Raw genomic sequence first — 20,525 nt, 5'->3', positions numbered from 1 at the left:
ACTTTCCTGGGGCCACTCGGCCAGCCGAGAGCCACCCTAAGCATTAGTTAATTGCTTCTGGTCCCTGTCCCCCGACACGTACACAGGTTTTGGCCAGTGTTTGGGATCCCTTTCCCTTCCGTCTGGCACAGCGATGCTGGGTTTTCTCTGGGGACAAGGCCATCACATAATCCCGATACTCAAGATGAATTTGTTTTGGGTGGAAGTGGATTCTGAGCGTGGATAACCATTGCCCCTGGAGAGTGCGTGGGGCGGTGGTCCCTCGCCGCAGGGGCCCAAGTCCTCCGGCCCCACAGGTGATGCCTTTGGGCTTTCAGGGTCTGCGGGCCACGCCCGGAGCCTGGGTTCTAGGAGCAAAAGGCCTTGGACAAGTCACACCAGGAGAGCCAGCTGTTTGGCATCGTGGGACAGAAGCAGAGAACATGCTGGGCTTCTGGGCAGAAACCTTTGGTTGGGAGGCCGGGAGTCCTGCCTGGAAGTGTGGAAGCTCTGGCTTTGTTTCCTGAGTTTAGAACCAGGGGGAGGAGACTGGCTGCTGAAACCAGGTGGCCCGGGGCTGAGTGACTCGCCTTTGGGAGGAGAAGGGAGAGTCGCTGGGGGCTGGAAAGAGCTGATTTCGGCTGGCGGGGTCGAGAGGTTGGCTGGAGTGGCCCCAGAGATCAGGCCTCTTCTGGGCGGAAGTGAGAGCAGAGGCCAACAGACGTGAGGGCCTGGGGGGAGACAGTTCTGTCCACGCGCCCTGGAGCCCCAGGCCAGCCCAAGGCCTCGGCGTGCCCACTGGGGACCACCTGACCCTCCCCACGAGGTTAATGTGTCTCCCTCGGGCTCTAGGCCGTTGCTTCTTGCTCTCCTGGTTCACCCTGCCTTCTAGTACGTGGAGTTTTCTACCTCAATAGATGACACATTTAAAAGAGAATGACCACACTGTAATTATTCTTGCGTCTCTCCCCCTATAGCGCCTGGCCGGGTGAGATATAAACATAGCGCCCTTGAATGAATGAATGAGTGAATGATGAGAACGAGGTGAGGAGACGAGTGTGCATACACACGCGTGTGCTGTATGCGTGCGTGTGTGTTGAAGGTGGTTTCTGCTGAAGGACGGAAAGACAAAGGTGAGCGAGGAGGTGGGGCGTGGAGAACAGAACCTGGGCCGGGAGAAGAAGTGAGTGATGATGACGCCTACAGACAGTGACTGCCCACTGCCCGTCAGGCGTGTCAACCGCGTGGCTCACGTGTAACGCTCACAACCATTCTCCGAGCCTGGCACCAGCGCTGTCCTTGTTTTATAGGTGATGAAGCTGGCTCTCAGAGGAGGAGGCGGCTGGGTCAGAATCCCATGTGGGCTGAGCAGGGAGCCCAGGACCTAAGCAGGTCGGCCGCCCGGGGAGCCCGAGCTTGAGCCGTGAAACCAGCCTCTCTGCTGTGCTCCCCCCGGCCCCTGCACTGCTCTTTTGAGGCATTTTGTAAACTCTTCTTTTTCTTTTCATAAAGTGTTCGCAGTTACTTGTTTATTAACTTGTCTTCGCTGGGAGACTGTAAGCTCCAGGAAGGCGGGGACCACATGGATTTTCTATCCTTTAGCTTCATCCCTTGCTCTTGGACCGGTGCCTGCCACGTGGTCCGCACTCATCAGTACATGCTAACGACTCGCCCACGGACGCCCCGCCTCTGAAAAGAAACAACCCCAGGAGCCCCCAAGCCCCTCCTCCCGCTTCCCCTCGGCCCGCCTGCTCGCCTCTGCCCTCCAGTCCCACCAGCCAGCCCCAGCTCCTCCTGAAGCGGGACCAGCCGGCGGTCAACGCCAGGGCCAAGTTTTTCTCCCAGACCATCCCTGGCGTCAGCAGGGATGCCGATGGGTGACTGCCTCTCTCTGGCTTAGGGTGGACCGACGCCAGGAAAGATCGGAGGCGCTACGCAGTGGGTTACAGCAGGGCTTCTAGAGGGATTTTGTGGCAGGAGATTGAATGTCCCTGCGCCTTGTGCAGGGCAGCAGGAGGGATGAGCAGTGAAAGCCCTTTCACGAAACCTGCCAGACCCATTGCAATAGGGTTTCTCCCAACAGCCCAGTTATATTTCCCCGGATTTACACATGGTGGGGTCCTGCTGCCCCTCCTGCTGCCCCCACGGGAGGTGCCCCGGCAGAGGAAGGAGCCGACGGGACGGAGGGAGGTGGGAACCCTCTTCCCAAGAGCTCGTGGAGGCCGACAGCCCTGTCAGAGTTCCCTGACCTACTGCACCTCACAGTTTCTTGCCCAAACAGCCTGCCAGTTTTCAGTCTAGGAACACAGTGGGGATTTATTTTCCCTCTCTCTCTCTTTCTCTCTGTTTCTCTCTCTCTCTCTCTGTCTCTCTGTCTCTCTGTCTCTCTCTCTCTCTCTCTCTCTCTCTCGCTCGCAAGAAGTGGCCACGGCAGGCGGGGGCCTCTGATGCTGGGCCCTCCTCGGCAGGAGAGAACGGCCGGGTGGCTCGGGTCCTGGAATCGAGCTCCTTCCTGGGGCTGTAGACACTGGGGAGTCCCCAGCACACTACCAAATACAGTAGAAAGGAGTCAGTGGAGCACGTGCTGACCACAGCGCCGTCCACCCCGGGTGGAGGCGTCACGTGTGCACTCGAACAGGGCAGGCCTGGGGCTGGCCGCTCGTGAAGCCCGCGTCCTGTCTGCTTGCATTTCTGGCTCTCCGTGGCTCTCGCCTGCTTCTGCCAGCCTCTGCATTTTTGTATTATATCTTTTTCTCATTGCGTGGCCCCCTTGTCTTTAAAAGGCTAAATGCTCTGTGCTAAATTTGGTCACACAGCGCTCCAAGATTCCCTGGAATGTCCTCAAGTTTCAAACAGCTCTGACAGCGAGGCAGGCCCGCCCCCGCCCGGGGATTGGCCTTTCCTTTCAGGGCCGGGCCGTCATGGGGCCTTATTGGCTGCTGGCTGGACCAGCCCGGGTCCACTAGCCCTGGGACTGGGGAGGCTGCTGCCCCCCGTTCACACTTGGACACCTGCAGCAGGCAGGGCAGGGGAGCCGAGGTCCTCGACCAGCTGGGGGTCTGCTCTGTCCAGATCGGCTCGCACCCCGTCCCGGCCCACCAGGACCTCCCCGCAGCCCTCACGAGAGCAGCAGCCCACTTTGCCAAGATGTCCAAGGTAGCCAAGTATCGCCGGCAGGTGAGCGAGGACCCCGACATCGACAGCCTGCTGTCCACCCTGTCTCCTGAGGAGATGGCGGAGCTGGAGAAGGAGCTGGACGTGGTGGACCCAGACGGGAGCGTCCCCGTGGGGCTGCGCCAGAGGAACCAGACGGAGAAGTCGTCCACGGGCGTGTACAACCGGGAAGCCATGCTCAACTTCTGCGAGAAGGAGACCAAGAAGCTTATCCAGAGGGAGATGTCCATAGATGTGAGTGGGGCGGGGGGCGGGGGAGGGGGAAGGGAGAAGAGGGGGAGGGGAGGGAGGGGGAGGGGGGAGACCCCGACGCGCGATGAGGATGCTCTTTCCTTAGAAGAAGAGTTCTCGCTGGCAAAGGATTCAATGTTTCAGAGCCGATTGTCATCCCCTGAACTGGCCGTGTGAGCCCCTTACCCCTATTTGCCATCTCATGAAGCAGAGGTTGGATGTGTCGGGGGGACCTGCACCCACGTATCACGCAGGGCTGCTAGCAACTTGGGAGCTGGAGGGGACGCCCTTGGGGTGGTCACTGTCGGGTTGACTCCACCCGGACGCCCACACCTGGCTTTTTTCCTTCCCATTCATCCCACCCTCCTGGCAGGAAGGGAGACTGGGCTTGCAGTCCAGTCCTTGTGGAGAACAGCTCGCTTTCAAGGCCTCTGGGCATCTTGTGGCATGTGGACCGTGTGAGGCAGCTGGTCAGATGGGCTTCCCAGGGCAGTGGAGACAGGCCAAGGTCTGCACCTTCACCCACAGCTCCCGTCCGTCTCATTCCCGGGGGAGGTGGGGTCTGCACCTTCACCCACAGCTCCCGTCCGTCTCATTCCCAGGGGAGGTGGGGTCTGCAGTTTCTGGAGGAGCCTCTTGAGGGAGCAGCCCCCCTTTTGGGGGTAAGGCCCCTTGGCTGGGGGATGAAGCTCTTTCCCAGCCACCAGGTGTTTTGCCACCAGGAGGGGACAGAGGAGGGGCAGGGGCGACCGCTGGGGAAGCGTCTGCGCACATCTAGGATGGGCTTAAGCAAAGCGGCTTTCTGGGTTTTCCCGGGTTTCTGCCGTGCGCTCATATGTGGGTTTTCTTGGGACAAAGGAGCCTGGCCTCGGCCGGAGGACGACTCCGCAGACACCCTTCCTCCAGGTCAGGAGTGTCTGCTGGGGAGACTGCTCTGCTGTGTGCCGCCTCCCCACCCCCCGGCCTGGACCTCGCCGGCCACCTCCCTGTGCGCCATCACCTGAAACTCCTGCGAGGCGTCCAGCGGGGACACTAGCCGCAGCGCCCGCCGGTGGGCACGCGTGGCCCCTCGAGGTTGGGAAGCAACAGCAGAGGGGCAGAGGCTGGGGCAAGTGGGGGGCTGGCGCCCGGCCTGCCCCTGCCACCCTGGCCTGTGTTTAAAGCTTTGCCAAAACCCTGGTAGGGTAGGGGTCGTTTCGTAACACACAGAACTATCAAATCACTCTGCTGTGCACCGGGAACTAACATAGCGGTAGCATTTTAGGTCAGTTACCGTTTATTATCCTGTGGGCAAGGTCCAGGTGCAGCTCCGACGCGCTGGGTAGATACTACCACCTCGGTGGGAAATGAGAGGACGCGGGGACTTGCTGCTGGGACGCACGGAAGGAAGCAAGGCGCTCCCCGGGGGCTGGCACCTCTGTCAACGCCCCACTGGACCCCTGGCACCCAGTCCCCAGGCTCTGAGCCCACAGCTGCGAAGGTCCCCGGAGGTGAAACACAAGCAGGAAACACTCCTGATCCCAAAGCAAGGCGTTCAGGCCGCAGAGCATGTGAGGGGCTCACCCTCACAGGCCTCCCTCCCGGCCGGCCGGTTAGCACCAGGTGGACACTTGTCTCGCAGGCAGAGCCCGAGTCAGGGGACACATGAGGCCTGTGGGGAAGGCACCCCTAGGCCTTTTCCCTTGGAGGGAGGCTGTCGGTCCTCCACACCCCACACCGCTTCCTCCCCCAGGCCGGGGCCCATGCAGCTCGGTGGCTCCCGGGCTGTGGGCAGAGTCACCTGTGTCACCTGGGGAGGGGGCACAAACCCGGGGACGCGGCTTCGTCAGCACCCTTAGCAGAACTCGAGCCTGGTACGAGCTCTGCTTTGAAACACGTGGTCTGAGGACCAGAGTCCCACACTGTGACCTGCCTTGGTCGCCTCATCCCCACAGTGAGGCTGGAGCGTCCACCTCATCGACTCCATCGACTCCATCGGGCTGGTTCGAAGGCAAAACTGCAGCTCCGGCATGTCGGCTGTCTGGGTCAAGAAGCCCAGGAGCCATGGGGCTGGGAGGGCGGTGCCGGAGCTGCCTCTAAGCAGAGAGTACGGAGCCGGCGTCGCCTGACTTGATGACGGTGTTGTGGGCGCACTTTTGTCTTTTTTTGTATTTATTTAATTAATTTATTTATTTTGGCTGCGTGGGGTCTTCGTTGCTGCGCGCGGGCTTTCTCTAGTTGCGGCGAGTGGGGGCTACTGTTCGTTGCGATCCTTGGGCTTCTCATTGTTGTGGCTTCTCTTGTTGCGGAGCACAGGCTCTAGGCGTGCGGGCTTCAGTAGTTGTGGCACGTGGGCTCAGTAGTTGTGGCTCGAGGGCTCTAGAGCGCAGGCTCAGTTGTTGTGGCCCACGGGCTTAGTTGCTGCACAGCATGTGGGCTCTTCCCAGACCAGGGCTTGAACCCGTGTCCCCTGTATTGGCAAGCGGATTCTTAACCACTGCGCCACCAGGGAAGCCCGTGGGCATACTTGTTAAAGGATCCTTATCTTTTAGATGCAGACACTAAAACACTTATGGGAAAAAACCTGCTAGGATTAGGGAATTTGCTTTAAAGTACTGCGGCCGGGGGGAGTGGGCAGGGTATAGATGACATGAGACTGTCCGCTGGTAGACAGTTGCTGACGTGTTGAAGCTGGTGGTGAGTCCGCACTGTGCTATTATACTCAGCTCTCTACTTCTGTGTATATGTTTCAGATCTTCCATAGTAAAATGCTGTTTGTTTTTGTATTTAATACATAGAGACAAGAGCGGAAGGCGGGCCCAGTGTGGGTTTTGTATTTAATACATAGAGACAAGAGTGGAAGGCGGGCCCAGTGTGGGTTTTGTATTTAATACATAGAGACAAGAGTGGAAGGCGGGCCCAGTGTGGGTTTTGTATTTAATACGTAGAGACAAGAGTGGAAAGTGGGCCCAGTGTGGGTGCTAAACTCTGTTTCTTCCTGGGGTGGGGTCCCCAAGGTTCATATGCAGACTGGGTGGGTCTCGCTGTGGAAGGGACCTCGCTCTGCTTCTTCCCCACCCCCTGCTTCCTCCAGGTCAGCTCCTATCTGTCCTTGGGTCTCAGGTACCACTTCCTCCAGGGAGTCTTCCCTGCCTTTCCCTGCCCCTGGCAGTGTCAGGCACCTTGCCTGTTCTGAGGCCTCCAACGCCACTTGTGCCAACCCCACCCCGACCCATCCTGTCCTCCCGTCACATTGTTGCCGCGTCTGCTTTCTTGTGCAGCTGGTGTGGTTCTGGGGAACACGTGCTAGCTCGGCCTGGTGAGCAGGGGGTCAGGGTGGGCTTGACAGAGCTGACCCCTGGCTCCCCTCCCTCCCTGTAAAGAGGCAGAGCCCTCGGCCAGTGTGTGTCATCCCGGTCCTCCCGCCCAGGTGGAAGACAGCCCTGGCAGGTGTGTGGCCAAGGGTTCAGTGAAACCGTCGTTGTGGCTCAGGTTTCAGGAACCGGATCCCAGCGGGTCAGCCGTGTGTTCTCTTTCCTTCCCAAGTGGGAAAGAAGGCCTCCCGCCTGCCTCTCCGTCCTCCTCCCTGGCCTGCCGGGGGCTGGGATTAGCACCTGCGCCCAGGCAGGAGCAAGGGCAGCTCAGCCGGGGTGGAGGACGCCCTTCTGGGTTCTCCCTTGGGAAAAACTCGAGAACCTCCATGAGCCAGTAGCTGCTGGGCCCAAAAAGCCTCTGAGCTCCCTGTGGCCCCTGCCCCCGCAGCCTCAGCTCCCAGCCCAGCATCCGCGGTCTCCCCGCAGCGACGGGAAAGCGGAAGAGCCTAGCAGCAGCAGCAGGTCCCATTGCCCTTCGCCGTGTGCACTGGGCGGCATGGCTCCTTGCTTAAGGAGATTAACCCCAATGGGTACACAACCAGAATAGCCCCGGAGGCCGGGTGGAGGGGCAGGAGACGTGATGGGGAGGCACCAGCGGGCACCGGCGATGGCCTGGCCAGCTCAGAATCCCACCCTGGATCTGAAAGCTGCCTCTGTCCATCCGGAGTGTGAAAAAGCACACTTCTTTTTTTTTTTTTTTTTTTGCGGTACGCGGGCCTGTCACTGTTGTGGCCTCTCCCGTTGCAGAGCGCAGGCTCCAGACGCGCAGGCCCAGCAGCCATGGCTCACAGGCCCAGCCGCTCCGCGGCATGTGGGATCTTCCCGGACCGGGGCACGAGCCCGTGTCCCCTGCATCGGCAGGCGGACTCTCAACCATTGTGCCACCAGGGAAGCCCAAGCGCACTTCTTAAACTAGGTGGTGGGATCCACGTGTGTTTGTCTTAGTTGCTGTTCTTAATCACGTATCATATAGGTTCTTCTGTATGCATAGAATGTTCAGTTTGATGAATTTTCAGCAAGTGAAGCTCCTGCTGCCACCCTTGGGCTGCCCCTGGGCGCTTGCCTTCTCCTCAGCGAGGCAGCAGGGACGCAGCTTGGCTGGATGGGCCGGGCGGACAGGGAGGCAGGACCATGGAGACCCGAACACGCAGAAAGTGCAGCAGTGCTGGGGGATGCAGGTGGGCAGGGCTGGGATGAGCATCCCACTGACCAAGGGGAGGTTGCTACCAGATCGGGTAGGCTGGGGGCTCGGGGTCCCCAGGCTGAGGCAGGAAGGGGCCAGGGTGGGGCCAGAGCCCGCACCCACCATCTGCTCCCATCAGCCTCTCCCTCCACCCAAGAGACGAGCATCTGTGTCAGACATCTGGGGGGGGGGGGTAGTTGATATTCGATGCCTGCCAAGTCAGATAAACAGGAATAGCCTTTCCAGACCAGCCTGAGCTTGTTTACCAGACCTCTCCTGGCATAACGGGAGAAGGAAGACGGGTCTGTCCCCCCACGGTTTGCTGGCCCAGGACATGGGGGTGGGGGGAGCCCCCGGTGTCTGGAGCCCGAGGTGTCCAGGTGTGACCCAGCTCCTGTCCCTTACGAGCTAGAGAACTCAGTGAGTCCCCTCAGGAAGGAAGCACGCTCACGGTACTGAGGACCATCTGGGCCAAAGGCCTCGTTAACGTGGCTTCCTGAGTCGACCACGCTACCTGTCAAGTGACCTTGGAGGGTTACTGTGAGGTTGAATTGGACCAGGTGCTGAAAGTGGCACAGGGACCTTGCCCTTCTCTCCCTGAATCCTGCAGACTTCATGCCTGGGTATTCGCCAAATCTTCTCCTTAATCTCTCATGAGGTTAAAAACTACTGCCGGTGGGAGTGAGGACTGGATGGACGCGGGGAGAGTGGCCGGGAGTTCAGTAAAGAGGGAGGCAGGGGGAGTTTAATTACTTCCTGCCCCGCCCCCATCCCATGGCCTGATTTCTTCTAGCCTCTGCCTAATTATTTTACCCCCAGGCTCAAGGGCTGAGGCACAGGGCTGGAGGCTGCTGGGGGACCGGAGATGGGGGAGGTTTCGGGCCTGTGAACCCTCCTGGTCTCTGGGGTCCCCGGCAGAGAAGACCAGCTGGTCCTCCCGAGGCTGTTTACAAACAGCTAGGAATAGAACGGCCTCCTGCCCCGCGCCCTCTCCCTCCCACCCCCCTCTTGCCTCCCCCAGGAGGGTCCACAGCCCCTTCAGGCTGTCGCATCAGTGCCAGCGGGACCCCGTCCTGACCTGAAAAGTAGAACATCCCTGGCGCAGAAGGTAGCAAGTCTGGAGGTCAGAACAGGGTCTCCAGAGGCAGCTGGGCCTGGATTCAGACCCCGTCCCTTTGCCTTGCGGAGCCCGAGATGCCCATCCACAAGGTGGAAGCAAAGCCCACCATAGGGCAGTTGTGAGGTGTAGGCAAGGGCACGGAAGGCCTGTGGCAGGGAGATTTCCCTGACCCTGAAGGTCCGGTAGTTAAGACTCCGAGCTTCCACTGCTCGGGGCACAGGTTCAATCCTTGGTCAGGGAACTAGGATCCTGCATGCCCTGCCCTGCGGCGCGGCCAAAAGAGAGAAGGCGCTTGGCAGGCTGGGGGCTGGGGGCCTGGAGGTGGGGCCTTGAGCCCTGTCCCGCCTTCACTCTTTTTAGGCAGGGTTCACGGATCATGTTTGTGTTTCTAAGTAGGGAGGCGGATTCCACTAAATCATTGATTCTCCAGCTATTTTGTGAGTTCCCAACAGGCAATTTCTAAACGCTAGGAGACAGTAGTAAGACAGAGAGGCCCTTGGCCCTGAGCTCACATTCTAGTGGGTGAGACAGATAATACTCGTAGAGACCATATACACACATCACGGGTAACATCTGTTTGTTACAAAGAAGAATAACCTAGTTTCAGGAAAGAGTATATAACCAATAGTCTTGGTGGGGGGAGATTCCTACCAGGGGTCAGGGAAGACACTGCCCAGAGGCGACGTGGGAGCAGGTCTGGGATGGACTGAGGGATCGGCCACGGGACGCTCTAGAAGGAACAGCAAACACAAGGCCTGTGGTGCTAGCAGGTGTAGCCTGTCAGAGGGCGAGCCAGGCCCTGTAACTGGAGCAGTCGAACGGGGATGAGGCCAGGAGTAGGCTGGGTTCAGGTGAAGCAGGGTGGGTTCAGGTGAGGCGGGGCGGGTTCAGGTGATACGGAGCGGGGGTTCAGGTGATACGGGGGCGGGTTCAGGTGATACGGGGCGGGGTTCAGGTGATATGGGGCGGGTTCAGGTGATGCGGGGCGGGTTCAGGTGATATGGGGAGGGTTCAGGTGATGTGGGGCGGGGTTCAGGTGATACGGGGCGGGTTCAGGTGATGCGGGGCGGGTTCAAGTTATACGGGGCGGGGTTCAGGTGATGTGGGGCGGGGTTCAGGTGATACGGGGCGGGTTCAGGTGATGCGGGGTGGTTTTCAGGTTATACGGGGCAGGGTTCAGGTGATGCGGGGCGGGTTCAGTTTATATGGGGCGGGGTTCAGGTGATGCGAGGCGGGTTCAGGTGATATGGGGTGGTTTTCATGTGATGCAGGGCAGGTTCAGGTGATGCAGGGTGGGTTCAGGTTATACGGGGCGGGTTCAGGTGAGGCGGGGCAGGTTCAGGTGAGGCGGGGCCTTACAGGGCAGCAGTGGGAGCTTGGAGTTTTATTCCAAGCAGGGTGGGATGGCATTGGAGGGTTTTGAGCAGGGGAGAGATGTGGTCTGACCTCCGTTTTCAAAAGGAAATGTACACACTGCTATATTTAAAATAAAATGCCTTTCCATGAAAAATAAAATAGAATGCGCGGACCCATTGCTCTGCCAGCGGTGGGACGCACAGAGGGCAGGAGGGCAGGATTGAGAGGTGGTCAGATTCGGGAGATACTTCACAGCAGCACGGCCAGGCCTGGCTGACGTTTTGGGGGAAAGAGAGGAGTGAGGTGACCCGTCCTGCCTGAGCTGCGGGTATATCTGGCGCCGCTCGCTGACGTGAGCCGGGGATTTGAGCAGATGATGCAGAATGCTCGTGGAGCTTAGCAGCCCCACGGGGAGCGCTGGGTCGCAGGTGCGAGTCTGGAGCTCAGCGGCGAGAGCCGTTTGGGAGCCCGAAGTGTGGAGGTGATGCTGAAAACCCTGGAAGAGGCACTTGGGAAGCGAGTGTGGGTGAAGAGCCAGGGCCGAGGACCAGTCTCCGTCCCTCCCACGCTTCAGGCGCTGGAGAAGGGGGAGGAGCCCAGAAGGAGGCTGGGGAGGAGGGCGGAGGCTCGGAGCCGCTTCTTAGAAGCAGGTGAAAGGGGTTCATGGTGGGGGGGGGGGCGCCACGTCTGTTCCTGCTGAGAGATTCTGGAAGGTTAAGACTCGAGGAGGATGGCGGGGCCGGCAGATGGAGCACACAGACACGGCTCTCTGTTTTTTCTGCATTTTGTTCTAGTGGGGAGCAGCTGGAGGTAAACACGGATCACGGGAGGAGTTTTAAAAGATGGGCTATGACAGCGTGTTCGGTGCTGCTGGGGAGGGTCCGTAGAGAGGGAGACCTTGATGGCGGGACGCACTACGGTGGGGCCTCACCTCCCACACTGAGGGGGGGGCGCGGAGGGGGGCACGATGCGTCAGGAAGGCGAGTTGGGGGGGGGGAGGGGAGCTTGGCCTCTCACATGGGGCCAGGTACCCGGGCTGCTCTGGGAAGACACGCCCCGCCAAGCGGGGGTGGATTGAAGGGGAGAAGCTGGGAGGCTGGGGTCAGAGGTCAGAGGTTATGCCTCAGGTCCCAAGAGAAATGCTCAGTGCTTCCTGGTGAGGTAGGGACACACGAGACGCCCCAGACATGAAACCCGGCCTTGAACATCAGCTTCAACAGCTGCCAGAGCTGTTCCAAGACCCAGTAGACTGTCACTCCGGGGCACTGATCCTCTGTCCCCAAGGCCATCGTGCCCAGCGGGAGGTGGGGGGCTCCGGGCCTCTCGGCATGGCTGGCGGTGGGACGAGCCCTGGGCCGCAGGCCAAGCAGGGGCCCCGGGCTCCTTTCCCGGCCAGAGGGTTCAGCAGCCGCGCAGCCTCAGATGAGCTCCGAACGTTCTCCAGGTTTACCGTCTTTCATCTTATTCTTCAGTGTCTTACCTGTGTCTCATTGACAAGAGTGGATGCTTTCTCTAGCATACGTCTTTATTGAAATATAAAACACATGCAGAAAAGTGTACAAAACACAAATACAGACTTTCCCAAATTCCCACAAAGTGAACAAGAACCAGCGCGTTGACGGCATCGCCCCAGGCGTCCGTCCCCACGGGAGCCCCACCCTGGCGTCTAACCCCAGGCTTAGCTCGCCCGTTTGAAATCATGTATTTAGAGTCACACAGCGTGTGTCCTGTCCTGCGTCTTTATGTTAGTGAGATACATCCATGTTGTCCGTAGCTTTGTTTGTTGTTGTTTACTTGCACCGCTATGTAGTAACCCCTTGTATAAATATAATTTATTTATCGTTTCACTGTTTAGACATATGGGTTGTTTCCAGTTTGGGGGATATTACAACCCATGCTGTTAGGAACACTTTTGTCCATTTTTGGGTGCACTTACGATTTCATTTCTGTTGGGGATGTGCCTGTGAGTGGCATTGCTGCCACACAGAAAACGCAGAATGAAGTTCCCATTTCTTTGCCTGTGAATAGAGGTGATCCTATCTAATTTGGAGTCTCTATGAGGGTGGGGCACACAAGTTTGCAGAATGTCTAACATAGCAATTTGCAAACAGTAGGCATTTAAGTAAGTGATAGCCACCGTCCTCATTTCTCCTGGGGCCCATCCTTGAGGGCAACCGCCTGCCTTCACGTCCTGGGACACATCCTGCCCTCCCACACGCCCACCAGTCACTCTGTTCAGACCTGGATGCCGCAGTGAGGCCCGGGTCGGGTCTCTCCACCCCCAGACTATAACTTTCCCAGAAACGGTGGCCCCTTCCATCCTTGGCCCCAGCGTGGACAGACTTCTCATCAGTGTTTGGAGGCTTTCCGGCTTTGCTTATTTTCCCCTTGAGCTTCTATCTTACTCGGTCATTCTCAGCATTACCCTCGGTTCTCATGCTTCGGCCCCCACCTTCGTCACTGGGCCGGCAGGAGACTAACCCCCTGGCATATGTGCCCCGCCCCACAGCTGCTCCCCAGACCTGGAGAGAATGACGTGGCGGGTACGTCGTCGTTGCCGCGGCCAGGCCTCAGGCTGCCCAGAAAACCTCCACACATCCCCCTCTTCTTCCAGAAGCCAGCCTTCCTCTAGGAACCCTCTTGCCCCAGCTCTCTTCTCACCCTCAGCGGATGACCTGGCGCCAGGTTTCACTGAGAACCTTGAAGGCTTCGGGTGGGAATACCTTCAAATTCCTCTTCTGCTACCTGAAAACGTGTAGGCGTCCATGTATGTAATCTTCCCCCTTCCCTCCCATCTCAGCACGGAAAAGACGGCCCTCCTCTGGACCAGGCACTGTTCGGATCCTGTTCTCTCCTGTGTCCTCTGCAACCTTTGCTCCCTTAAACACCGGTTTTCTCTCAGTCAGTCTCTCTCTGTCTCTGTCTCTCTCTGTGTCTCTCTGTTTCTCTGTGTCTCTGTCCCTCCCTCTGTTTCCCTCTGTCTCTGTCTCTCTGTCTCTGTCCCTCCCTCTGTGTGTCTCTCTCTCTGTCTCTGTCTGTCTCTGTCCCTCTCTCTGTGTCTGTCTGTCTGTGTCTGTGTCCTTTCCTCCGTGTCTCTCTGTCTCTGTCTCTGTCCCACCCTCTGTGTCTCTCTGTCTCTGTCCCTCCCTCTGTGTCTCTCTGTCTCTCTGTGTCTGTCTGTCTGTGTCTGTGTCCCTTCCTCTGTGTCTCTCTGTCTCTGTCCCTCCCGCTGTGTCTCTCTGTCTCTCTGTGTCTCTGTATGTCTGTCTGTCCGTGTCTGTCTCTGCCCGTCTCTCCTCAGCCTGCCTCCCTGCTCTCTCTCCGGCCCCATCTCTCCTCCTTCACAACAAAACTGCGGGAAGCAGCCCCACAGTCACCATCTCACCGCAGCTCCCTGGCCCCTGCACCGACAGCCTTGGGGGCTGGCTTTTTAGTCCTCATCCCGCGTGCCTCCTCTGCGCCATCCGACGCCACCTCAGTCCTTGGCATCCTGACCAACGCGCTGGTTTCCTTCCCTCTGCAGCTGCTCCCTCCCCATCTTCCCCTGGTGTCCAGACACCGCTGTGGCCAGGGCTCTGGCCGCAGCCCCTGTGCCCGCCCACTCCCTCTGGCCTAGATCTCCATTCTGAGCCTAGAGCATTCACTTGCCTCTTGTGCTCCTCGAGTGTCTCAGGTTCAACTAGTCCAAAAATAAATGAACCATCGCCCCAGCCCGGGCCCGCCTCTCCTCCTCCTCTGTAGTTTGGTGAGCAGGGGGGCCGCCTAGCCCCCCTGCCCGTGTCCCGGCTTCTCTTGGCGACAGAACCCTGGTGTGCTGTCCTCCCCTCCGGTCCACCTCCCCAGTCGCTCAGATCGCGCGTCATGACCTCGCCGCCCACCCCCTCCTCTGCCCGTGGAATCCATCCTCCCCGAGCTGCCAGCGTCTTATCATTGATTGCAATCTCGACCCCAGCACTGTCCTGCGTGAGACCGCCTTGCTCCGCACGGCTTCCACCACCAGCCCACACTCCTTGGCGGCCCAGGGCGCCCTGAGCAAGCCAGCACCTCCCTGACTCCCGGCTACTAATGCTCGTCCCCTTGACTTTCACCCTTTGCCACGTCTACGCCTGACGGTGGCCCACAAAGGGGCTTCCTCTCCTTCCTCTGTGCCTATGCTGACCTGCCAGCCCGGATAATCCTCCTCCCTGGAGGCTCGGCTCCGGTGACAGCCGTGACATGGCTGTCCACACGCACACGTGAAACGCGGTGTTCCCGCATCGCCTGTGCCCGTGTTTCCCCGCACGTCTAGAGAGCGAGGCCTGACCCTCACCCAGCCCCGCTCCCCAGCAGTGAGTGCAGGGCCCGGCTCAGAACACATCTGAACGTTGAATGAACAGAGGATGAATAGTTTGCAAATACCATTCTCGTCCTGCTTGACTGGACCTGCAGAAGTTATTTATTCATCTGTGCTCTTCGGAGACTACTGGAAAATATGATTTTGTGTCCAGATCCCCAGATGGAGAGAGACTTGGCGGTGACTCCTTTTTTCCAGTTTCTGTAAACAGCCACTGAAATCGGTCCACAAGTTTGCACCCTACGGCCCCAGCGCTGGGAGAGGTCACTGCCGTATTTCCCCCTCAGTTTGTTCTGCACAGAACGAGACTCAAGGACTCATTTTTAACTTGTTCCATTTTTCTTCCTTCTCTGGATCCTCTCTTAAATGGCTCTCCAGGGACCTGAGATCACAGGCTGACATTTTTAGCCTGACCAGTCCAGTTCGCCTGTGTCTCGGGGGCCACTGATACACCCTAAAGAGCATATCAATGATTAGCTCCAGACCCAGCCAGCTGGGGCTGTCAGCGCCCACCATCTGGTTTCTCCCCTAAAATGTCTGGAGAAGTTGGCGGCTTTGCCTCTAGATCCAGAGAAGATGACGTGGCTCCTGCAGAGAACTGGCTCCAGGCAGGTCTCCCCTTGGAGCGGGAAAGCCCCGGTCACAGTGTCGCAGGCCCACCTGTGGGGCGGCTGGGGGTCTGAACGTGAGGGTGTGATAACTGGGAAGGTCGTGGATGGGCCAGTCCTGACCCAGGTAGATGTACACCGGCCCTCCTGAAGCCAGGATTGTGAGGCCGGAGCAGAGCCGGGAGCAGGTCCTTGTAGATAAACGGTCAGCTTTTCTCACCAGGGCTCTGCAGGGAACCAAGCCCTGCAGAAAACTGAGTGACTGTGTCCTCAGTTCTCCCAAAGATGCTAGATAGCTGGTCCCATTCTAAATACAGAGGAGAAAGAAATTCAGTACATACAGTGGACGCCTTAGGGCATCTCCTGGAACCTCCTTTGACAAGGGCTGACTTCAAGCCATTTTCCTCGTACCAAGTGTCCTCCGATGGGTCACCTCTCCTACTCCAACGGCAGAGTCTTCCGCGTGCCTATCCCTGTATATTATTTAGAAAGAATGTATTTCCAAATCACCAGGAAAGTGTCTACTGATGACCCAGATGCTGAAGACGCCAGTGTCCCAATGGTCAGGGTTCCTTCAGGTCAGGGGTCAGAGAGACTTTCTGTTTTGCTCTCCGTCCCTGTAATCCTTGCCTTAAAGGCAGGAGGAGACAGGGGTACACAGAGCACGGAGGTGCTGTTTCTTCAAACAACAATTTATAATTGTAATGTCATAAGGCTCATTATAGACAATATCAAAACAGGGGAAATAGAGAAAATAACCAATAATTCTTTGTCTTATTAGCTAAAGGTGTCAGCCATGGTCACATTTCCTGAGTGCAGGCGTGCGTACACACTTTTCCTTTTGTAGCTGAGACACCTTTATGCACAAACACACATATTCACATACATTCTGATTCCTGCTTGTTATTATTGTTTGCTTATCATATTACAGTAGTCATTTTCCCATGTCACTAAAAATTCTTCCTGAACATCGTTTTCAGAGGGTATTATGGTCCATCGTATGGCTGGGTTAAGCCATTTGCCTATATTTGGACACTTACATGGTTTCCAATAAATATACTTTCCAAGTCCCCAAGTGGATCTGCAGACGCAGGCTCCTTCCCCTGGCCTGTGGCGCCTGTCCCCAGAGAGACTAAGCCAAACCCCATGATAAACAGAGCCACTGACACACTTCCCAGCTGAGACTCTCGCCAGATGGGCAAGACCGACTAGGGAAGGGGAGAAAAGACTCCCCGATGGCTAATCCCGGGACAGGGACACGCGAGGCCACCCGTGCTCCTTCTTGAGGCTCAAATTCCTGATGTTGGTACGCCTGCCAAGCAGGGCAGCCCTCCGCCCCCCCAGGACCAGTCACCTGCGTGCACCGTGGCAGAACTGGCGTGCCCGGCCTTCCTCGGACTTGGGAGGAAAGAGTTGTTCCCACTGACAGAGAGAATCAAGTCTCCAGCCTGGGAAATTTCAGGTGTGGGCAGGATGTCAAGGAGGGGAGGGCACTGGTCCATCCTCCTGCTTCCGAGGCCCTGCCCCAAAGGCGCCCCAAGGTACCAAGTCCTCGTGGTACCGGTTCCCTCCCCCAGAAAAGCAGAGGAAGGGTGTCTCGGCTCAGCTGACCCAGGTGAGCTCTCAGCTGCCGTCCTGGGACATCCGCCCACGAGCCCCAGCTGTCCAGGCTCCAAAGGGGAACCTCACGCTTGCCGGCCTGTCCGGTCTTGTGGGTTCCCGCAGGCGCCGTCTGATTTCCCCTCCCGTCAGCCTTGCAGTGTAGGGATAGACAGGCTTTAACCTGCTTGACAGACAAAGGAGCTGGGGCTGAGGAGGTCACCCAGCTGGTGACCAGGGACGCTCTCGAACACCTCCTTCTGACTTCATGTTCACAGAAAAAGAGTCTGTCTCTCAGCCTCCTTTCTGAGCACCCCCTTGAGTGGCGGATGCCTGCCGCGCACCCGCCTGGGGCAGGTGCTACGCCTGGAAGCCCTCTGCGCTCTGGGGCGGGAGCTGGCTCGGCCCACCCTGCCCTTGGTGGTCCCAGGATGGCTTCTCCCTGATGCAGACCCAGGGCTCGCTCACCCAGCCTGCAGCCCCGGAATCACCACCCCGCACCCCCTCCACCCCAGGTCCTGCAGCTGCTGCGGTGGAGGCCGTGGTCTCTCCACTCGCCCCCTCCCGGGACGCTGGGTCACTAAGGGTCTTTGTGGATCACAGGAGCCCTTACTATTTAGGGCATTTATTGCTCGTCACAAATGGGAATAAACAGAGGGAAGCAAACGGCCCACACGGGAAGTGCAGTCACTCGGGATCCGGCACGGGGACCCCTCCACATGGGGCTGCCGAGCTGGAGGTGTGGCCGCTGGGAGCCAAGCGTGAGTCACACAGACGCCCCAGACCTATCGGGAAGAATGAAGTAGCTCACTAGTAATTTTACATTGATCACACGTGGAAATCATTTTCAGATGGGCTCCAAACATGTATTTTTTATTTAAAAAAACACAGGATTTATTAGGAAATCATGTCATCAACCCTTCCTGCGTGTGTCCCGAATGCATATCTTCACAGAGGGAAGTCTGACGTGGCGTTGGGTGTGTGTGCACGTGTGTGCGTGCACACGTGAGCATATTCTTGGGACGCTGGGAAACAGAAGGATGTGATGGGTTCAAAGTCAAGTTCAGTCAGTGCTTATACATTCAATCTGCAGGGTTAGTGACTCAGCCCCTTCTAATTCAAGGGCACTGAAACTTCAACAAACACCTTATTAAAATTCATTTCACTTGTTTCTTTTTCCTTTGTATTAACGTGGCTACTAGACCATTTAAAATTGCTGGTATAACTCCCATGATGTTTCCATTGGGTGGGGCTGGTCTAATACGGTGTTCCATTGATGGAACGAAAGAATTTTCAGTTCTTTATCGAATCTTTATCCTTTAGAAATTAAAGCAAGAGAAGATAAACACGGTACGTACAATAGGATTTTGTTTAGTATAACCCCCCATCATTGTATAATAAAGAGCAAGGTCTCTTTTAATTATCTTCCCATTTTTCGTTGAGATAGAATTCACATACCATGAACTTCAACGTTTCAGAGTGTGCAGTTCAGTGGTTTTTTTAGTAATTCACAAAGTTGTGCCACCAGTTCTACTATCTAATTCCAGGATGTTTCCATCTGCCGCAAAGTACACCCCGCACCCACGAGCAGCCCCTCCCCAGGTCCCGCCCCCGCCCCCCCAGACGCTGGCGACCGCTCATCTGCCTTCTGTCTCTCTGGGTGCGCCTGTGCTGGCATCTCATGTGCGTGGAACCGTACAGCACGGGGCCTCTGGGCTCTGCTCCTTCTACGTATCGTGCTTTCAAGGTTCATCCCCGTTGGAGCGTGGTACTTCATTAGCGTTATGGCTGAATAATATTAATTTTTATGGTTACACCACAGCAGCTGATGGGTATCCGGGTTGTTTCCGCATTTTGCCCGTTATGAATAATGCTGCGGTGAACATGCGTGTGTAAGTTTTTGTGTGGACACGTTTTCACTTACCTTGGGTATATATATGACCTAGGGGTGGAACTGCTGGGTCACAGGGTAACTGTGTTCAGCTGTTTCAGGAACCGCCAGGCTTTTCCAAGGCGGCTGCACCATCTTACATTCCCGCCAGCAGTGTATGAAAGTTCCAGTTTCTCCACATCCTCGCTGACACCAGCTATTATCTGACGTTTTTATTTTTTTTTTAATCATAGCCACCCTAGTTGGTGTGAGGTGTATATCTCACTGGGGTCTTGCTAACCTCAGAGGACACGGGTTTATTTCATGAAATAATGTGGTGATTTCCTCAAATCCCTTCCGTCTTCCTAACGCTCCTTCTCCAGACCTGCCGTATTTATTCTTGTGGTTTCACTGTTGCTTGCGCACCTGCCACTCCCAGATGTGCGTCTCAAGCGCAGGTCTCTCTCCTGAGCCGTCGGTCTTAACTAAAGCCAGCTCCTTGGGCATTTAACCGTCATCCCGGCCCAAACCGCCGTCACCCCACTTCCCACCCGCCTTCCCTCCACCCTCCTCGTCATGGTTTTAAAGCATCACCATCTCTCCTGTCAACCGAGCTGGAAGTCCTGGGGGCTTTCCCCACTTAACCAAATCTTATGAACTGTCCCCCAGAAATGAGCATAGAATTCACCTCAAGGCGGGCACTGTCAGCCTCGGTCTGGGATCCCATCACGTCCCGCCAGAGCTGTCTCTCCAAATACAACCTGACCGTTCGTCACTTTCCTGCCTAAAAGTGTGTGTTTCCGTTGCCCATCATGTGAGGCCCATGCGTGAACTCTGGCGTCTGGAGTGATCTGGCCCCAGGGCAAGGTTCTGGTCTCAGCCCCTCCACCCCGAGCCCAACAAGTCCCGTGCTTTGCCCGTTTTGACCCTCGCGCTGAGAGAGTCCTTGCCTGTCTCCTGTCCCAGTTGAGCCCTCTGAAGGAGGCCCCCTGGGATGACGTTTCAGTCCCATGTCCTCCTGGCCCGGCCTCCACTGCATAGACACAGGGTCCTGTACTGGGGGGGGGGGCTTGGCCTCCCTGATGTAAGGGTTTGACATCCTCTTCGCTGCCTCCCCCCACTAGACTTTTTTCTTTTTAATATTTATTTATTTATTTGGTTGCACCGGGTCTTAGTTGCAGCAGGCGGGCTCCTTAGCTGCGGCTCGTGGGCTCCTTAGTTGCGGCTCGTGGGCTCCTTAGCTGCGGCCTGCCACCTCCTTAGTTGCAGCGCACGGGCACCTTAGTTGTGGCATGTGAACTCTTAGTTGCTGCATGTCGGATCTAGTTCCCTGACCGGGGATCGAACCTGGGCCCCCTGCACTGGGAGCGCGGAGTCTTACCCACTGCGCCACCAGGGAAGTCCCCCCGCCCCCGCAGCTAGATCTCGACTTCTCTCCCTGCAGTGGAAGGACTAGACCCACCTCCCAGCTGTCCTGGGGCTTAAAGGCTCAGCTCAGTGCTCAGGCTGGTCCCCGGCTCTGACCCTCCCCCACCAGTGTGTTTCAAACGGGAAGACCCAGCCTTTTCACTCTACTACAAGGGGGTCCCAGCTCCCTTGCAGCTCCCTGACCTCGACTGCGGGAAGGGAGCTGCCTCTGGGAGTCGTGACGACCCCGCAGCATGAAAGAGGGAACTTTCCAGAACAACCTGCAGGTGCCCAAGGCCTGGGGGATGGAGG

General features: G+C 57.4%; 1 protein-coding gene across 1 annotated transcript in view; it reads left to right on the top strand.

The window, feature by feature from the left end:
• The first annotated feature begins 2,933 nt into the window (after window positions 1-2,933).
• The window catches only part of LMOD1 (leiomodin 1), a 32,296-nt gene continuing 14,704 nt past the window's right edge, over window positions 2,934-20,525 (top strand). Inside the window, exon 1 of the mRNA XM_004285394.3 lies at window positions 2,934-3,387. Coding sequence (XP_004285442.1) covers window positions 3,127-3,387 — 261 coding nt within the window. The 5' untranslated portion in view covers window positions 2,934-3,126. The remainder of the gene's footprint in view (window positions 3,388-20,525) is intronic.

The sequence above is a fragment of the Orcinus orca genome, chromosome 1 (genome assembly GCF_937001465.1).
Source record: "Orcinus orca chromosome 1, mOrcOrc1.1, whole genome shotgun sequence".
In the NCBI taxonomy this organism is placed as follows: Eukaryota; Metazoa; Chordata; class Mammalia; order Artiodactyla; family Delphinidae; genus Orcinus; species Orcinus orca.
This window is presented reverse-complemented; position numbering and strand designations above follow the sequence as displayed.